We start from the raw sequence: 18,601 nt of genomic DNA on the forward strand, positions 1-18,601 counted from the left end.
GGAGTGACCATTCGGAACTTCTGCGACTTGATGTATTTGTTTAGTCGTCAGAGGTCGGGAATGGGTCTCCAGCCCCCGGTCTTGTTTCTCACGAGGAAGTACCTAGAGTACACTCTGGAGCTGCTTTGGGACAAGCTCTATCGTCCCTTTCTTTAGCATGGCCTGAACCTTCAGCAGCTGAGGGACATGGTTTTCCAGACGGGCCACCGGTGGTATTTGGGGACACTTCCGTTGAAACTCCAGGGTGTGTCCGTGGGCGAGAGCATCCAGCACCCAACTGTCGGTGAAGATGGTCTACCACAAGCCGACTAATTTCGGCAGCCGGCCTCCCAGCGGGTGCATGGGAGGGGGCCCGACGTCACGGCCGGTTCATTCTTGCTTGGACGTCAACAGGCCGCCTTGGGGTCCCTGGCGATGACTATGTCCTCCTCCGAAAGCCTTGGAATGGCCCCTGCTGGTCTCCTGGGCAGAGAAGCGGGAGGGCTGGCGGTCCGAAGAGGAACTTCCGCCGTAATCCTTGAAAGAACAGAGAGACTTGCCGCCTGGGGATCGAAAGGACGGCCATTGCTGCTGTAGCGTGCCCAGGGCACGTGCCGTCTCTGTATTCGCCTTGATGGCCTGTAGAGACTCATCCCAAAAAGACTGTCTCCGTCAAAGAGCATGTCCAAAACCTTCGCCTGGATGTCCGGTCAAAAGTTGGTGGCCTCGAGCCAGCCGACGACAAAGGCAAACGCTGTTGTCCATCTGGCGGAACCCCGCGTTGGCGATGTCCGTGGCCACCATGATGGCGTGGTCCGATGCCACCTCGCTTTCTTGCAGAATTTCCAATGCTTCCAACCTCTTTTCTGCAGGGAGGAAGTCCAGGAAGGGAGCGATCTTGAACCACAGCTCTCGGTCATAGCGTGCTACGATAGCAAGAGCGTTGGCGGCCTCGATGGTCATCCCGTGGCATCTAACTTCTCCTCCTCGCTGTCCGGAGAGTGGACGCTGCCGAGGAGAAAGCACCCGATGACTTCTTCTTGGCCGCCGGCACCCTTTATTTCTTCTCAAGGCGATCCCTCTTTGCCAAGGCCGGAGAAGGGTTCTTCAAGAGAGACAGGCCTTCGTCTCAAATGTCATCCAAGAGTGGGACGGAAAAGATTGTCTTTCTCTCCGCCTCGCGGCACTGGTTTAAGAAGCCCTCCTAGTCTGGAGCGAGCTGGAAGAGCTCTGGAGATCATCTCGCGGAACAAGCCCATCTCGTCCGGTGGGGAGGATCTGGGAGGCGGTGATGGGAGGTCCCCCACCCAACCATCGTCCGTGCCTGTCCTGTCATGTCAGGCCCTGTCTCATCCCTCTGGGGAGGAGAGGGCGGCGAAGGGCGGCAAGGAGGCAGTGGGTGCCCCTTCCTCTTGGGCAACGGTTCCCCTGTCGCCAAAGGGTCGGCTGTCACCAGCGCTGCGGGAGGGGCCGTTGGTGCAATAGGTATCCTCATCTGTATCTCGGAGACCAATGTATGTAGCGTAGAAAGAATGTCCACGGAGAGGTCTCTAGGCAGCAGCTAAGGCGGAGGTGGAATGGAAAGCTGGGGTGCAGGCAGAGAGCCAAGGCCCTCGTCGACCTGCGGCTCTGTCGCATTCCTCGACGGTATCATTGTCGGCAACCTCGGCGTAGGAGATATCCATGCCTTGGAGGACTTCTGCACCCCCCCCCCCCTTTCTTTGCATCCAGAGGGGACGTTCTCGGGGAGATTCCCCGGCATCTTCTTCTCTGGGGTCTTCTCAATGGGCTGGAATGAAGACTCCCTCCTGGCAGGGACACCACCACCACCTCAATGGAAGGCGAGGCCTTTGTCGGGTGAACCTGGGCCTTCAGGGTCAGGACTGGTTCTTTGTCCCGCTTGGTTTTCGTGGCCGCCCCGTACGCCTTGTCCTGCTTGGCCTTCTCCTTAGGGGGAGAGTCGGCGCCTCGGTCCCCCTTGGCCTACTCTGTCGAAGCCAGAATGGCTGAACTTCTCCTTGCCCATTTCCAGAGTCACCTCGAGTTTGCCTGGATGGTCCGATTTCCTCTTGGACAAAGTTCCTGAGCATTGACTGGTGACTGAAGTTGCTGGAGACGTCGGACACGCCCTGGCCGCCGATGAGCCCGCTGCAACGGCGCTCCTGGTCGCAGTGGACTCGCAGTGTTTGGCCTTTTGTTGGAGCCCCACTGGAGGGGCACCCTCAAAAGACTTAGAAGCCTGCTCAGCGTTCCCGGGAGAGGCATGCTCCTGCCCCCTCCCCCCCCCAGTGCAGAGGCCTTGGTCTGCAGCCACTCATTCAGCCACTTACGCTTGTCCTTCAATGTGCGTGTTGAGAATTCCAGGCACAATGCACAATCATCCGCCTTGTGCATCAGGTACAGGCAGTACAGGCATTGGGATTGGTTGTCATCCGAGAAAACATTCCGTAAGCCGCAGTCGGAAAAACAAAGTTTGAACAGGGGGTTGGAATCCTTCTTATCCTCCGACAAAGTGCACGCAGCGTAGGCCTGAAGAATATCCTGGAAGCCTCCACGAAGAAACGCGACGAAATCCACCCTTGAGGGGCGCTGAAGAATACGGAAAACAGGTCCCTGTTAAGCGGAAGGGTGATCAATGGAGTACAAGGCTCGATTGTTCGCAAAATACAGTAAAACGCCTCCAAAAAGCAAAAAACGCAGTAAAAGCTTGAGAGCCAAGCACAAGGACTCCCAACACTTGAACATGCGGTAAAAATCTGAAGATGGCTGCCAGAGAAGGGACTTAGGTAGAGGGCAGTCATTGGTTGGGGGACAGTATGACAAAGAGCTCAGTGATTGGTTGTTAGGAGAAAGACAGTTCAGAAACTAAACTTATTTTTTCTTTTGCCGTGGATTCCCAGCCCGACGACCGGGAATATTCATGAGCATGTGAATCCATGTCAGATCCCATGCTGGAGAAATTAAGGGAACAACCAGGATGAAAGCACATGCCTAACCATAGATTTATTTATTGCAGGTTTCATGATTTCTGAAGTTTTGGAGTTTGAGACGTTGGAGGAGACCTGATTTTGTTATTTTATCCACTTCCCATTTCCTCCCAGGTTGGTCAGCTCAGTAGTTGTAAGTAAAACACTTCTGGGAGGACTGGACCAAGGGGTCTGGAGGACTATCGTCTGCTCCTGCAGGATTTGACTTTGCAAATAAACAAAATCAGATCTGATCAGACTCTGATCATACATACACCACTTTTTGCATCCACATTTGTAATTAGCCAGATGATTTAACTCTAAACCAAGGAGTGACACTGTTAGTTCATTCTAGTGGTGCACATTTACTCAAAAGTATTTCTTTGAACTGCTTTGTTTTGTTCCCATCACAAAAAATTCATTACATGTGATCTCCTCCAATTGTTGTTTTCTGTTTAATAATGTTTATCCCACTTTACTTAGTCATTCACTTGATCTTTGTGCATCCTAATTAACAATATTTATATCAACCTTATGTTAAAAATAAAATTATATAATCCTAAAGACACACCTGTATATTCCTTCTTTTCCTTTATGACGACTCTTTTGAGCATTGGGTTTGGTCTTTTCTAAACCTTTATGATTAACACGTCCAAATAATATGGTGTATATATGTGGATTTTCCCGTTTTATTGTTTGATTCCGGCAGGATTCTACGCAGGGACCTGATAATCTTGCAGCAATGCGGAAATAAACAGAACTGAGGTAACAGTCAGCATGCGAGCTTCGTATACCAGCATCAACGTCATGAAGGGACGCTATGGCGGGCGCCGAAGACCAAGACTCGACGCTGCATGATCTTAAAACAAGTTCTGAAGCAAGCTGCAAGCAGACTTGATATACCAGAGGAGGAATACGTGGGAGGGCACAATCCATTCAAATGGTATTTTTGGACAGGGTATGGCTGGCAGCTTTTGTCAAATTTGAAAATGTAAGAGTAAACCAAAAGACTTTTTGAGAAGGCTGTATTCAAGACGCTCAGAAATACAGAGGGAAAGGTGAACAACCATATTAAGATTGTGATTTATACATTTAGATTCTAGTACATTTATTCGGCACCAATCGCCACCATTTTGGTAACAGCACTGGTATCTTGTCAGAGAAATAATATGGCGGGTTGTGCCCCCACCCGGGGAAATCAAACCATAGATTATGGAAGCCCAAAAGCCAGGGGAGGAAATAGAGGGCCTAGGATAGGAACACAGAAAACTAAAACTGGGGAACCAGGATGGGGTTGCAGTAGAAGGAATGGGATGCTTAAAGTAGAGGAGTGAGTAAGGGTAGGCAATGGATTAGACTGGATTCTGAGGGAAAGTGAGGAAACCAAATTGTTTCGAGACTGGCTTGTATAGTAACTTGAGGAAAGAAGTTAAGTTGACACACATGTCTAAACAGAGGATGCCTCCAACCCCCCACACAATGTGTGAAAGTCCCAAAACCAGTTTTTGCATGGAACTGATTTTTTGTACACAAATAATTACGGATTTTTTTTTTAAAATATCCTTTTTTTTTTTAAGGAGGAGTTTGGGGGAGATGGGTATGCAGTTAGGTGTCACTCAGCATCAATTTCAGTTTGCGAAGTTAGGACTAAACGTTTTCTGCCAGACAGCCATGGAAAAGGTGTACATTGCGGCACACAGACACTTTGCTCATATAGTCCAAATATTTCTTTACAATAATCTTACATCCACTTACCCCCGATGTGTCATCTTGTGTTACAGGACCACCCTTCAACCGCTTGCTTGCACTGATGTCTTCCTGAGTTTGGGCTCTCTTACAACAATTCCCTGGCACGCACAAATGCTCAGCAGCCTGCTCCTCTGAAGTTAAAGGCAAGCTTCTTGCGTTAGTCACACAATGAGCGGTCCTGTTGGCACCTTCAGCACCATTTGCAGGGTTATCAAGTGCAACTTCAGAAACAGGGCCAGGAAAACATTTAATCCCTGTCCCATTTGCACAGGGCACACAGTGTGCTTCACAGCGTGGGCTTTGTGTAGTCATGGCTGCAGCCTGCGAGGGGTGTAAATATATGGCATATGAAGTGCCAGAGTGAGGGTGAGGTAGTATAACAGGCATTGCTCGGGAGAAGTCACTATTAATAAGAGGCAGCAGACTTTGGGGCTGAGGCGGAGACTCAGATGTGCTCTTTGATTTTGGATGTAATTTTGATTCAACAGAAAATGTTGATTTACAGTTCCGTTTCATCTTCTTTTTCAATCCCCTGCAAAAAATGAAAATGCAATTATGATTTGCGTAGGACAAATTGAGGATGCAAGTAAAGTCAAGTGTATGAGAATCTGCATAAGCAAACAAGCTAATAAAATCCAAATATACTTCAAACATGTATTGTAGTAAGGCAGTTAATTCCTTGAACCCGTGTATAAAAGTGGATTCTGGAGAAAATGGAAAATTGGAAGAAAGATAATTATAGCATATATAAATATAGTTGGATAATTAGAGTTACAAGATAAGCGGTGTGTTGAAGGGTTTTCTGTGTTAAAGAAACTTAACCGAAGCCCTGTTTGAGTCTTTAGGTGCATCTTCCTTACTTAGGCAATGACCGGGATTCCCTCAAGCTCACATGGCTCTCCAAGTGGTAGGTGTGACAGAGCAGCCTAGGACCAATTCTCAGAATGTGATTAGGGTGGTTAACAGGTACAGTCCACACTTCATTTATAATGTCCACACACTATTTTTTAAAAAATAAAAATATTGGGCCTCATTATGAGTCCGGCAGTAGCCGGGCTGGAAAAACCGCCAGGCTGCCGCCAGACCGGTAATTCCATTCCGCCTCAGGGATTGCCGGAATCACTGGGGTATTACAACACAGGTGACCCGGTAATTCTGGAGGCGGAATTCTGTTAAGCCCCATTCCCATGGAGTCCTATAGGACTCCATGGGGATGGGGACTATGGAAACACTGGTTCCATGAATGACAGAGCCGGTTGTTAGGGAGAATTCTCTCTTTAGGCTGAATTTCCTAACCTAGTGAGTCCCCCAGCAGCTTTGCTGGATTTCTGGAGTTTGTTTTTTTCTCCTGCCAAGAGTGAGACTCTTTTTCTCCCACTCTTGGACATGATTTATGGTGTTCCTTTGACTGTTAATGTATTTTATGGGCTATGGGGTCCTTTACTCCATAGGGTCTCGTGTTTTTACTATGTGTTACACAGCACCCTCCGTGCAGTGACACAGGGGTGTCATTGTGACACCCCACCATAGACTCCATACCCTGGGACGGACTACTGTCTCCCAGGGCATGTAACGTCACCATTGGCTTTACTAGTCCCATATTATTAACAGAAACCGGTACAAACCATTATATTGTGGATGCCCCGGGGTCTGTTAGTCGAGGGTGCACGTCTCTGTCCCCCCTGATCGAGTTTTGGCTGGTGGCAGTGGATACTACTTTTTATATTCCACCGCGAATATATCCCTATGGGATTTTCCCATTGTTCGAGGCTACCAACTTTAATTATTTAGCCTCAAACATACCGCCTGTTTATTTATTTAATATTAATTCGCCGGTTGGTATTTTTTGCCAGGACTCAATTCTAAAATGGCGTTTGTGTTCTCTTCTGTGACTCCAACCCAAGTCGAGCCCTTTGTTGCACTTTTTGGCGGGCTTCTCCACAGAAGCCTCCAAAAGTGGTGCCACTCTGTCTGGGTACCACAGGGGGTGTGCGAGGGGGTTTAGGGACCTTGGACTGAGTTACCTTGGTAACTCAAGTCGCACTCTTGTGTGATTGGCCCAAGTGGTGAGCCGGCCGGCTCACCACTTAGCATGTTTGATTGACAGCTAGGCTGAGTGAATGGGGGTATGCTGCATAAAAGCAGGGCTTTGGGGACTGGAACTTCAGAAGTCGCCACAGGACCCAAGAATCCGATGAGCGAGAAGCTGAGCTGACCTACCACGACATCATCACCGGTGGAGCCCTGCGGAACAGACTCACCACTTCCCGACGACAGAGAAGATCTCCCGGCTGGAGAGGCTTCTTCCCCTGACTGGTGGTCACAACCTGTTGGCTGGTTTCTTCCCTGGCAGTGCAACGGACTCCTGTCTTCCTCCCCGACGAGATCTTCTCTTCCCCCGGACTAAGCACCGACTTGCATCCGCTGCCAGGAACAACTGCCCCCGCTGCAGTATTCTCACCACTTTAAGGTACCGTGTCCGCCAGGCCTCCCTTTCTAAAGATTGCTACAAGGTAATAATAATCCCTTAACCTTGTGGACTGGGCTGGCTGCCTTGACCCTCTAACTGGTCTCTTTCTTTGGTCCAACTCCTTTCTGAACCTTTTCAAGACTTTTGTGCACTTCAACCGTGTGACCTTGGACACATTTCGTTCTGATCCTCTGAAAGTGGATCCGGCCCTCTGAACTCTAACTTCACGGTTTTACTTGCCTTCCTCTCTTGTTCTGTTCTTATGAAAGTGTTGGGATCTGTTTCAAATTATACTCTGCTTTTCTCTCCCTTTTTAAAACGAATTATTAGAGCGCCATCTGCGTTAAGCGCTCACCGCTGTCTGAAAATAAGTGGGGCTTTACTTAAGACTTGTCTAATATTCTTTTAAGGGAGTGTATATCTTTTAGTGACTCTGTTTTTGGATTGCTTACCATTAGTGCCTGTGTGTTTTTCTAGATGTGGTTTTAAATAAATAATTATATCTCTTTTACACCAAGCTCTGGTCAGTGTTTACTTGCTCTATTGTGTTCTTTTGACCTGTTGTGAATACTTTGTATACTGCCTAACTCTTCTTGAGGGACGTCTGCTCAGCCACAGCTACCAAGTGAATCTGTGTGGTACAGACTGCTACCAAGTGGGTTTACTGCCAAACACCTGTAGTCCTAAATCTTTTGCAGTGGTCCCAGCGGGAACTGCACAGGTTTCTGCCTAACACCGGGGTTTCCATGTCTGCCTGCAGGCGGATGGGGTTACTCCTGCCAGGTCTGACCTGGCGGGAGTGACACCTCCCGTCTGCAGGACTCTGAATCAGCTGGTCCGGAAACAACGGTGGCGGCGGATTTACCGACTTGTAATGAGGCCCCTTATCTTTCTATAAGAAAAGGCAAAGAGAAAAACCACAACACTTACAGGAAGGTAAACTTTGCAAAACCAAAAGACAACACTGGATCAGGTAAGAAACAGTTAGAACAGTATTCAGAGTTCAGTAAAAGACTGTTCAGCAGCAGGCAGTTTCCAGAGGCGGTCATTTGGCTTATGTTGTTTGGCAACTATCTTAGGTTCCAGCTACAGCATCGGTGTAGGAGGCACCATAAAATCATTGGGAAGGTCAATAATTCACGATTTGGTGATTTGCAGGTCGATGAGGAGTGGAAAGGGGTGTTTTGTGCGGTCGGTTAGAGTAGTCAATGCAAGGTTTCCATATTATCCTCTAGCACAGCATTCTGCATCTGAGAATGGGGTAGGCTTGGAGAGAATATCAAATAGTCTGTAGAAGTCACACATTCAGAGTTGGTTGCGGTTGCAGGAACTAAAAGGGCATTGGTTGTTTGTGCTTCCCAGTCGGGGGAGATGAAACCAGTGCGTTTACCAGAGATGTCCTGGGATGAATGTCAGCAAAGGGCCCAATGCTACTGGGCAAGCAATGCAGGAAAAGTCAGGAGCTTCAGAAAAACTAGGCCTTGGAGCAGAAGCTGTGATTCAGATGACCCCACTGGATCAGGGGAGAGGAGTGCCTGCGTGGGTTTCTTCTTGCCGTTTGAGGATGCTGGTGTGGAGTTTCAGTCCTTCCAGAGTGCAGAGGTAGAGTTGCACCAGTTGACAAAGTGAGTGGGCAAGGGTTTCTGCGTTTATCCCCTCCTGAGACAGAGTCAACAGAGCACCCAGCCACACACCAAGAAAATGTCAAACCAAGTCAGTCAGACAAAGGCAGACCATCCCTCCAAGCACACCCATGCAATCTGGAAAGGTCTCGCACAAAGGAACAAAAACACACGGTCCCAGATAGCCACCTGCATACGCCAGTCAGAACTGGTTTCAGGCCGACTACAGAACCGAGTCCCGGGACACATACATCCAGCAAGAAAAGGTGGCTACTAGTAGCTTCTTTTTGATACACAAAGGGACAAGTGCTAGTATTGCGAGTACTCAGATAGGTCTTCAAGTCAAACAGTCAACCCCCATTTTGATGAAATGCAGGAGGGTGGAGGTGTCAAAAAGGAATCACCCAGCTAAAATGGATTCCACCATGTGGAACCATATTACACAGGTGAAGAACCTACCACCGACCTTTATTACTCCTCTGGCACCAGCATGGAGTTGGTTGCTTTTTTGTCCACACCTATTGAGCAAAAAAAGTACTTTCCTGACTTTATCCCATAACTGCAGCTTTCCCGTTTATTCCTATAGACAAAACTCCATCAAACTCTTCTGAAACACCTTACCTTGACTTGACTTTGTGGGGGTTTCTGGGCTTTGCCCCTTCTCTCCCTAAAAAATATGATTTTAGCACATATCGCTTTTCTAGGGTTTCTAAAACACAGATGTTCACATTCAACCCATATGACTGCACTTTCAGAATTTATTTTACTTTTTTTTTTTTTAGATTCATCTAGGCAGAACTGGGACATAGTTAGGCCCTGCACTCCAAGTATAACCTCATTGTATTTTTGGGTGGCCCTCTACGCCTATTTTGTAAAGTATTTGGCCTTTGCATCCCCTTATATGGGCTAAAGTTTCCTTTTTGAGTGTAGGGGTGATATAATGTATTAGAGGTTATTAATGTTACTCGCCGTAGTGACTAGAGTACTCATAGTCAATAGTCCCCTTCGTATTACCCAACTTGACCTTTTACAATTGACCTAATTATAGTGGTCCTAATTGACCTTCTGCACAACTGACCTTTATATTATTTTTGTTATTTCATGTATGTATTGGGTTGGTTTTGGATTTTAAATATATGGGGATTGGGTGGTGGGTTGCGGTGCTGGGGGGTGGAGGGGTTTGGATTGGGTGGGGGGCTGCAGGGGGTTTCCCCCTGCATATGTCCTAATTGACCTTCTAAATTAGGTAATTTCTCCCCAGGTCAATTGTGAAAAGGTCAATTAGTATACAACCGTCCCCTTCACTCCATCCTTGTGGGCGTCCCCCAACATGGGGACGGTACCAGAACCTTTGGCAGCAAAAATTGAGCTTCCCCTTTAAATTTAGTATAGCGCAGGGGCGTGGCCTCAGAAACGCCCGCCCTCCGGTGCCTCACTTCACTTCCCTTGGAACACATCGGACGCTTCGATACCTGGCTATGCCCGTTACATATAGCTATTGGCATCCCAGCAGGGGAAGGTAGGTGGGACGTATGTAGGAAAGGGTACTATGGACTAGGAGTACTTTAGTCACTACGGTGAGTAACTTTAATTACTCATAGGTCCTGTCCCCTTTCCTCTCATTTTGTGGGTGATTCCACCGAACAAGAACGTAGGGTGGAGCTGTGATAACCTCCGGTATAACTAGGATGAAGCAAAAAGGTTCTCGGATGACTATAGAGGCCATTGGCTCAAAAGGCTTGCGCTGCAAGAACAAAACACTGAGGTTCCAGACCGGGTACAGCATGTGTACCGGCGTAAAATGTCTAGCCAACTCCTTAAGGTGGGCCTTCACCATCGGGTTGGCTGCAGAAAACATGCTCACGGGAATTCTTCTAAGCCCCAATGGCTGCCAAATAAAACGAGCCAGGTATGCTGAAAAAGCCAGATCGAGAACAGATGACAGGGTTCGGACCCTTGTCACGAGCCCAATTGCAGAAACCTAGTCCATTTACTCTTATACTGGGACCGAGTCGAGGGCCAGTATAAGAGTAATGCCTTCCTGATCTGTTGGCACAGCCCCAGTTGTCATCCGAAAATTGAGCATGTTGAAGCCTCAGTTGGTCAGGAACTAGGCTGCCAGAGCCAGCTTGGCCGGGTCCAGATGCTTCACTGCCCCGCCCTGCTGATTCAGGAATCCCCTGCTGGGGATCAGACGGTAGACTGGACCCTGGGAGCACAACGTCACAGATCCAAAAACCAGGGTCTCGAAGACCAACGGGGGGCAATCCGGATGAGGCTGCAACCCGCCAAAGCCCGAAACCAGCGGACGGTCCGTTGGAATAGAGGGGTGGGTGGGAACGCATAACACCTGCGGTTGTGCCAACAGATCAGGAAGGCATCTTCCAGAGACCCCCAACCCAGTCCGGCCCATGAAGTAAACTGGGGGCACTTGGAAGTCAAAGGGGATGCAAACAAATCCAGGTACGCGAACACCCAACTCTGGAACAGGGGCAACAAGGAATCTGTGTGCAACTCCAACCCCGCGGTGGTCACAGAGCTCGGCCTTCTCTTGGACCCCCGCGAGCGGGGCGTCCTCAAAGGAGCTCAACCCCGGAGGGAGAATGCTCCTCGGACCGGCCGGTCCTGGATGAGGAGCCATGCCGCTAGTCTGCTGAGGCAGCCTCTTTTGGTTTTCTTTGAAAAACCATGGCACACCACGCATCCCACTTCATTGTGGTGCAGGTAGTATCAGCACTTCTGGTGCTGATCCTCCACAAAGATGTTTCTTAATCCACACTTCGTGCAGAGTTTGAAGAGGCTTCGACCTTCCTTCTTTACACTCTTGCTGAAAGGCACGAAGTAGGCCCGAGGCAGGGCCTTCTTGAAACTTCAATGATCCAACGGTGGATAAGGGTCTTCGCAGTTAGCGGAACACTGCCGCCGGTCTTTGTCCTTCGTCGAAGACAAAGCAAAATATGGTCAAAATTTAAACTTTTTTTTGAAAAAATCTGCAAAAAAACACAAAATTAGCTCGGAGAGCAACTTGGACTCCCAACAGTGAAGCATGCAGTAAAAATCTGAAGATCAACAGGGGTGGAGCTTAGGGAGAAGACTGGCATTGGATGGGGGCAGTACGACCCAGAGTACAGTGACTGGCTTAGAGGAGAAATACAGTTTTGAAGTGAAAGTGAAACTTTTTTCTTTTACAAAGGATTCCCAGCCTAACGTCGGGGAATATTCATGAGCATGTGAATCCATGCCAGACCCCATGCTGGAAAAGTAAGTGTCCACAACAAATATGCTATAGAAACAATACATATCTGCTGTGCAAATAAGTAAAATGTTTTGCAGACTGCAGGTAAATAAACTGTTCATGAAAGACTGGAGAATTTGCGATCCGACTCGACTCCAAGGGTGTCAATGTTCAATTGTATACCCAGTTATCCTATACATTTCTTAGAGACCGGCACCCTCACAACCACAACTTGTTCTCTTTTAGGAAGAAAGATAGACTGGCTTTTGATTATTGGTTCAGCAGGATAGTGGTCTTGATATTGTTGCCCCCTCAGTCTGAATTTCAGGCCCAGGGTTAAGTGTAGGGCTGAATTCCAGAGGCTAGTCTGCATGTATAGTAAAATTACATGAACCAACCTGTTTTACCAATGCTTTGTGACCTTGAAAAGTCAATAGTTCACCAGTGGGAGCACAAAATGACAGAAGAAACTGGTCAAGGTGCTGCACCAAAGAATCTGCTGTATGGTACAGTGGTCCAGTCACTGACTTAATAGGTCAGCTCACCGGGAGATGTCAAAGAGCCCAGAGCAATCAGTTGAGGCAAGATTCGAACTCTGCAAAGTCCTAACAACACTCTGAAAATGTTCTTTAAAAGGTCTTGGCTTCTAGAACGATCAGCCTCAAGCTAGATCCTTTACCACTGCTCTCACCTTGTTCACCAGTATGTGCAGGGGTGAGTAGAAAGTCTTCTCAGGCAGCAGGAGAATTCCATGAACCCAGCTGTGTCCCTTGGATTAGGGGGAGATTGCACTGGCTCCCTCTTGTTTTAAGAAGCGCAGTGTCAACAGACACTGGCAGAGTTTCGTCAATAGAATGGTCTTTGCACGATGCAGAAGGAACATTTCTTTAAAGTTGTCTTAAGTTGGGTGCCTACTCATGCTTTGGACTGGTTTTAGAGTTGGACAAGGGAACTACCACGTTACATAAGAAAATTGGGAATGCATTGTGTATTCAGTTTCCAATCAAGAGGATGCACCCTTTCAAACTTTTGGCAGCTACCCAATCACTTGAGGGCAGCCATATTCATTTGTTCTCAGGCATCTTTCCTGGGCATTAACTCAGAAAAATCAACACATCAGGAACAAGTTAAAGGTTCAGGGGCTATCACCAGATGTATAGTTTAGCTTTCATCTTCACAATGACCTCTTTGGGGTGCGAGTAAGGAATTGTGGATTGAACAAATCTCTTCCAAATAATGAAAACTTGGTCTTGCATGACCAATCAAGTTTTTATCTGATGCTCCAGCATGACATCAGGCAGAATGTCCAAATGCTTCATAGGGGAGAGCATTGTAATAGACGAAATAGGCCAATGTTCATGAGAGTTAAAATAAAGAGTGCTTCCAAATTGCAGGTTTGTAACATGTTCACAAAAATACAAAGCAGGTACAAATGAAAATGAAATAAAAACAGGAGGGATGTGTCCGCGTAGCAGAGCCTGTAGGCCCCTCAGCAGTGGAGCTGGTAGGGCCCTTATACCCCTTGGCTGTTAAGCAGTTAACTACCAGAGCCTCTGCGTCCTTGCTGCCATTGCGATGGTATGACTGACCCCTCTCGTCGGAAGGCTTCCCCGGGTAGGAGTCGCTCCTGGGGGGTGCTTTTGAACAGAGTATGCTCACTTTCTTGATCTTCCTGCGTATGTACTCCTTAATGCTCTCCGGTGGTGTCCTGTAGAACAGCTCTCTCACTAAGCCAGCCTATTTCTTAGGGATCGGGGTGGGAGGGCGGTGCACGCTGAGCAGCCTTCCCATCTGTGGTCTTCCCTTAGGCACCGGAGGCAAAGAACGCGTGGATCTGATGTGGGGAAGGAACGTTTCACAAATGGCTCCTGCTGAAGACAGCCGTGGTCGACGTGCCCCGGCACGGACTAGGGCACACAGCGACGGTGTTCCCCACCTGAAAATTAGAAAAACCTAAGATTAGGGAAAGCGCGTCCAATTACGAGGCTTGAGGCCTCACCCAGGAGCGCTGGTTAAAGCGCTCCGCTCCCGTCAACGTGGAAAAGAGGACTGAGGTGTGGTGTCGGTGGGCAGAGTTACGGGAGCGCATGCTCCCAGGGCCGCGCGGGTATACATTTAAAGAGAAGAACAAGTTACTTACCAACTGTAACGTTCTTTCGATTGGATGTTCCTCCCACGTATTTCTCATCTTATGATAATCGTATCCCAGCTCTGCTGCTTCGGAAAACATTTTTCACCAGAGGGCGCTGTGTTCGAGGCCGCAGAGTCGAAGTCCCTCGAGAGCCGCTGTCAGCATCATCCGCTGTATAAATGGCTCGAGCAGCGCCCGTTACCTCAGTTCTGTTTTTACGGTGTTCATGGTCGCATCAGCTGATCAGGTTTTAAGTCCTCAGGCTCTTAAGGAAGTTAGAGTGCAACTGGCGTAAACTGTCGGAGGTGTAGGTTGGGGGGAGGGGGGGTTGATGAGGAATACGTGGGAGGAACATCCAATCGAAAGAACGTTGCATTTGATAAGTAACTTATTCTTCGAATGGATTGTGTCCTCCCACGTATTCCTCATCTTATGATAGACTCCCATAGCAGTGATAATTTTGGAGGTGGGAGTACTAGAAATTGTAATTATGGTCTGAATGAAGAACAGCTTTTGCAAATAGTCCTCCTTGATATGAAGTAGAGTCCAAGCAGTAATGCTTTACAAAAGGTGTGCATTGACGACCAGATGGCCGCAGCACAAATATCCTGCACCGGGACACCCCTCTGAAGTGCCATGGAAGTTGCCATGCCTCTGGTTGAATGAGCCCTTAATCCATCTGTGGGGTCTTTCCCAGCTAATTTGTAGCATTCAGAAATTGCTATAATTATCCATCTGGATAGAGTGTGTTTAGACACTGCAAAGCCCAATTTGTGCTAGTATACCCAACAAATAGTTGGTCACATTGTCAAAGATTTGCCAATCTGGAAATGTAGAACCTGAGAGTCCTTTTTGGGTCCAGTCTATGCAATCTTTCCTCTTCCTTACTAGCGTGAGGCGGAGGATAAAAGGAAGGTAAGACAATTTTTTTGTGACAGATGAAAATCAGAAACTATTTTAGGCAAGAAAGATGACTTGACTTTTAGAATAACCTTGTCCCTATGGAAAATGGTGTGAGGAGGCTTACAGGACAGTGCCTGCAACTCACTTACCCTGCGGGCTGATGTTCTAGCCACTAACAAAATTGTCTTAAGAGTGAGAAGTCTTAATGGGCAAGAATGTAAAGGTTCGAAAGGGGCACAAATGAGAAATTGTAAGACTAGATTCAAATCCCAGATGGGCACCTGAAAAGGTATCGGAGGGTATACATTTGTCAGCCCTTTCAAGAATTGAATGACTAAAGGCATTTTAAAATAGGACACCTCTTCCGAGGAGCGCTTAAAAATAGATAGCGCCGCCAAATATCCTTTTATAGTGCCAACTTGGAGCCCCAAATTGGCCAAATGTAAGAGAAAAGAAAGTACTGTTGGAGTATTACAAGGGAATGGATCCACATTCTTATCCCTGCACCAGTTACTGAACTTGTTCCAATGACAGATACAGGGATTTTGTTGCTGGCCTTCTGGCTGAAAGAAACATCTCCATTACGTCATCCGGGAGGTCCCAATCCTTATACCTTAGCCTCTCAGAAACCATGCATGAAGGCTGAGTGTTTTGACCTCTGGATGGTGAAGCCGACCTTCCTCTCGCGAGAGAAGATCCTCCCTTTGTGGAAGACGTATTGATGGGCAGATGGACATGTCCAGAAGGTCCGCGTACCACGTCCTCCTGGCCCAATCCGGGGCAATTGGGATCATGGTTTTCCTGAACTTTCTCAACCTCTTGATTACTTGAGGAATCACAGTGACAGGAGGAAACGCATAAAGCCGTGGAAATACCCATTCCACTACGAACATGACCCCTAGAGCTCCTCTTGGGGGAAATTCCCTTGAGCAGTACAGTTCGCACTTCCGGTTGGCACCGGTCGCGAACAGATCCACTTGAGGGGTTCCCCAAAGGGTGAAGATCTCTTGAAGGACTTCCCGAGCTAGTTCCCATTCATGGGAGACTGCTCTGCCTGCTCAGAGCGTCCGCCGCCTTGTTCAGCTCTCCGGCTAGGTGAACTGCCGATAGAGAGATTCCTTCTTGGATTGCCCAGAACCAAAGCTGCATTGCCTCTCTGCACAGTGGGAGTGATCCTACGCCTTCTCTTTTGTTGAGGTAGTACATGGCCACTGTGTTGGCCATCATTATCAGGACATTCTTTCCCTGCACAGAGGGCAGAAAAGCCGTCAGCGCTAGTCTGATTGCCCTCAGCTCTAAAAGGTTGATGTGTAGTTTGGACTCTGATGGAGACCAACGACCGCTGATTGTCAGATCGTTGGTGTGGGCTCCTCACCCCGTGAGTGAGGTGTCCGTCACTACCGTTATCTCCGGCCATGGTTGCCAAAAAAAGTTCCCCCTTGAAGATATTCTCCTTGCAAGCCCACCATAGGAGATGTGGAGTCACTTTGGTCAAAACGTGCAGAAGATCTGCATTTCCCCCGAAAACTGGGACCATTGAGTCCTGAGGGCCCATTGAAGGGATCTCATCCCCAGTCGATCCTCTGGCACCAGAAAAATGCAGGATGCCATGAGGCCTAGCAACCTTAGAAAATCGAATGCCGGCAGATGTTGGGCATTTTGAAACTTCATTACCATCTGCAGAATGTGGTGAGCTCTCTCCTCGGGAGGCGAGGCTTTCCCTGAGGAAGTGTCCAGGATTGCGCCGATGAATTGGAGTTTTGGGCATGGAATCATTTGTGACTTCTTGTAATTGAGGGAGAAGCCCAGACTGTAAGAAGTGGCAGGTCAAGGCCAGATGTTCCTGGAATCTGAAGAGCGTGATGGATCTGAGAAAGGGTCACCATTATGAACTTTTCCGTCCTGAGGAACTTGTTTTATCAAGCATCATCTTTTTTATCATCCCTGTCTGGTGGTATTGATGGGCAAGCAGATTGCCTAGTGGAGTTTGCAGCTTGAACCACTAGACTTTCAGAGGAGGGATGTTTAGATAAATATTTTGGATCTGATAAAGATGGCCTATATTTTGTTACAAGTTTCTTATTTACTGCTGATATAGAATCAGGAGTATTCCAATTTACCATCACCCTTTTTTGCAGTGCTTTATGGAATGGAAGAACAGGATCTTTTAAAGGACCTTCACTCAGGATGTCAGTCATGTCATCCTGGTCGATGTTAGGCAGAATCCTGCGCAGTTCCCTTGGGGACCACTGCAAAAAGATTAAGACTACAGGAGTAAGCAGTAAACCCAATTGGTAGCAGTCTGTACCACCCAGAATTACCTGGTAGCTGTGGCTGAGCAGTCAGACTTCTCTCAAGAAGGGTAAGGCAGTATGTAGAGTATACACAATAGGGCTAAAAACACAGTGGAACAAGCAAACACTGACCAGAGCTTTGTATCAAAAGTATATAATTATTTATTTAACAGACACTTTAGAAAACACACTAGCACTATAAGTCAAAGCAAGTTCAAAACACAATCAGAAAAGTATTTACACCTCCCCTAGCAATTACTAGGCAAGTCTAAGTTAAAACACCACTTTGTCAAAATAGATGTGAGCGTGTAACTTAGATGGCACTCCAATAATTAGGTTAAAGGGGGAGAAAAAGGCAGAGCATAAAAATAAAACAATTCCCAACACATTTCTAAGTCCAAAGCAAGTCAGTGAAGGCAGTATACACTGTAGAGCCAAAGTTCATAGGCCAGGCCCACTTTAAATGGAGCAAAGCAAAATGTGCCCAGGATCACACGGTTTAAAATGCACTAAGTCTTTGCAGAGTGTTCAAAAGAGGATGGGGTGATTCGAGAAGTAAAGTTAGGAGGTCTGGAGCCAACCCAGTTGGAAAGCCAAGGATTTAAGGGTCACCTTTAGCAAGCCGAAGAAAGGGAGGCCAGGTGGAACACAGTACCTTAAAGAGCGGCAGCTCAAGCAGCGGCAGTTGTTCCTGGCAGTGGATGCAAGTCGTGGATTCGACCAGGGGAAGAGAAGATCTCGTCGAGGAGGAACCTTGTAGTCGTTACACTGCCCAGGAAAGAGACAAGTCGCGGAGTTCGTCGGTAAAAGGTGCGTTCCTTTTATTCGCGGTCAAAGTGGTGAAGCTTGGCTATCCGGTCGCCGGGGTGCTTGGCATGGGCGAGTCGACCAAGAGACGTCTTTGGAAGGCGAAGTGGCAAACTGGTTGATCCCCACCAGCTCAGGGGGAGAAGACTCTTCCAGCAGAAGATCTCCTCTCGTCGTCGGGAAAGTGATGAGGTCGTTGCAGCAGGGCTCCACCTGTGGTGTCGTCGTTGCAGATGGCCCAGCTTATTCCCTCTTCGTATTTCTTCGGTCCTGTGGCAACTTCTGACGTTCCAGTCCCAAAAGCCCTGTTTTTATGCAGAAAAAACCCCATTCAACAGCCTAGCTGTCACTCAAACATGCTAAGTGGTGAGCCGGGCGGCTCACCACTGGGCCAATCAGAATAGAGTGCGACTTGAGTTGCTAAGGCAACGCAGTCCGAGGTGCC

At 47.9% G+C, this 18,601-nt stretch overlaps 1 protein-coding gene across 2 annotated transcripts in view; it reads right to left on the bottom strand.

Moving 5' to 3' along the window:
- Window positions 1-18,601, bottom strand: part of E2F8 (E2F transcription factor 8) — a 490,718-nt gene that overhangs the window by 135,706 nt on the left and 336,411 nt on the right. For both annotated transcript variants that reach the window (XM_069623464.1, XM_069623465.1), the window contains exon 10: window positions 4,701-5,226. In XM_069623464.1, coding sequence (XP_069479565.1) covers window positions 4,701-5,226 — 526 coding nt within the window. The remainder of the gene's footprint in view (window positions 1-4,700; window positions 5,227-18,601) is intronic.

This window comes from Ambystoma mexicanum, chromosome 11, assembly GCF_040938575.1.
Source record: "Ambystoma mexicanum isolate Mex_15411 chromosome 11, UKY_AmexF1_1, whole genome shotgun sequence".
Classification (NCBI taxonomy): Eukaryota; Metazoa; Chordata; class Amphibia; order Caudata; family Ambystomatidae; genus Ambystoma; species Ambystoma mexicanum.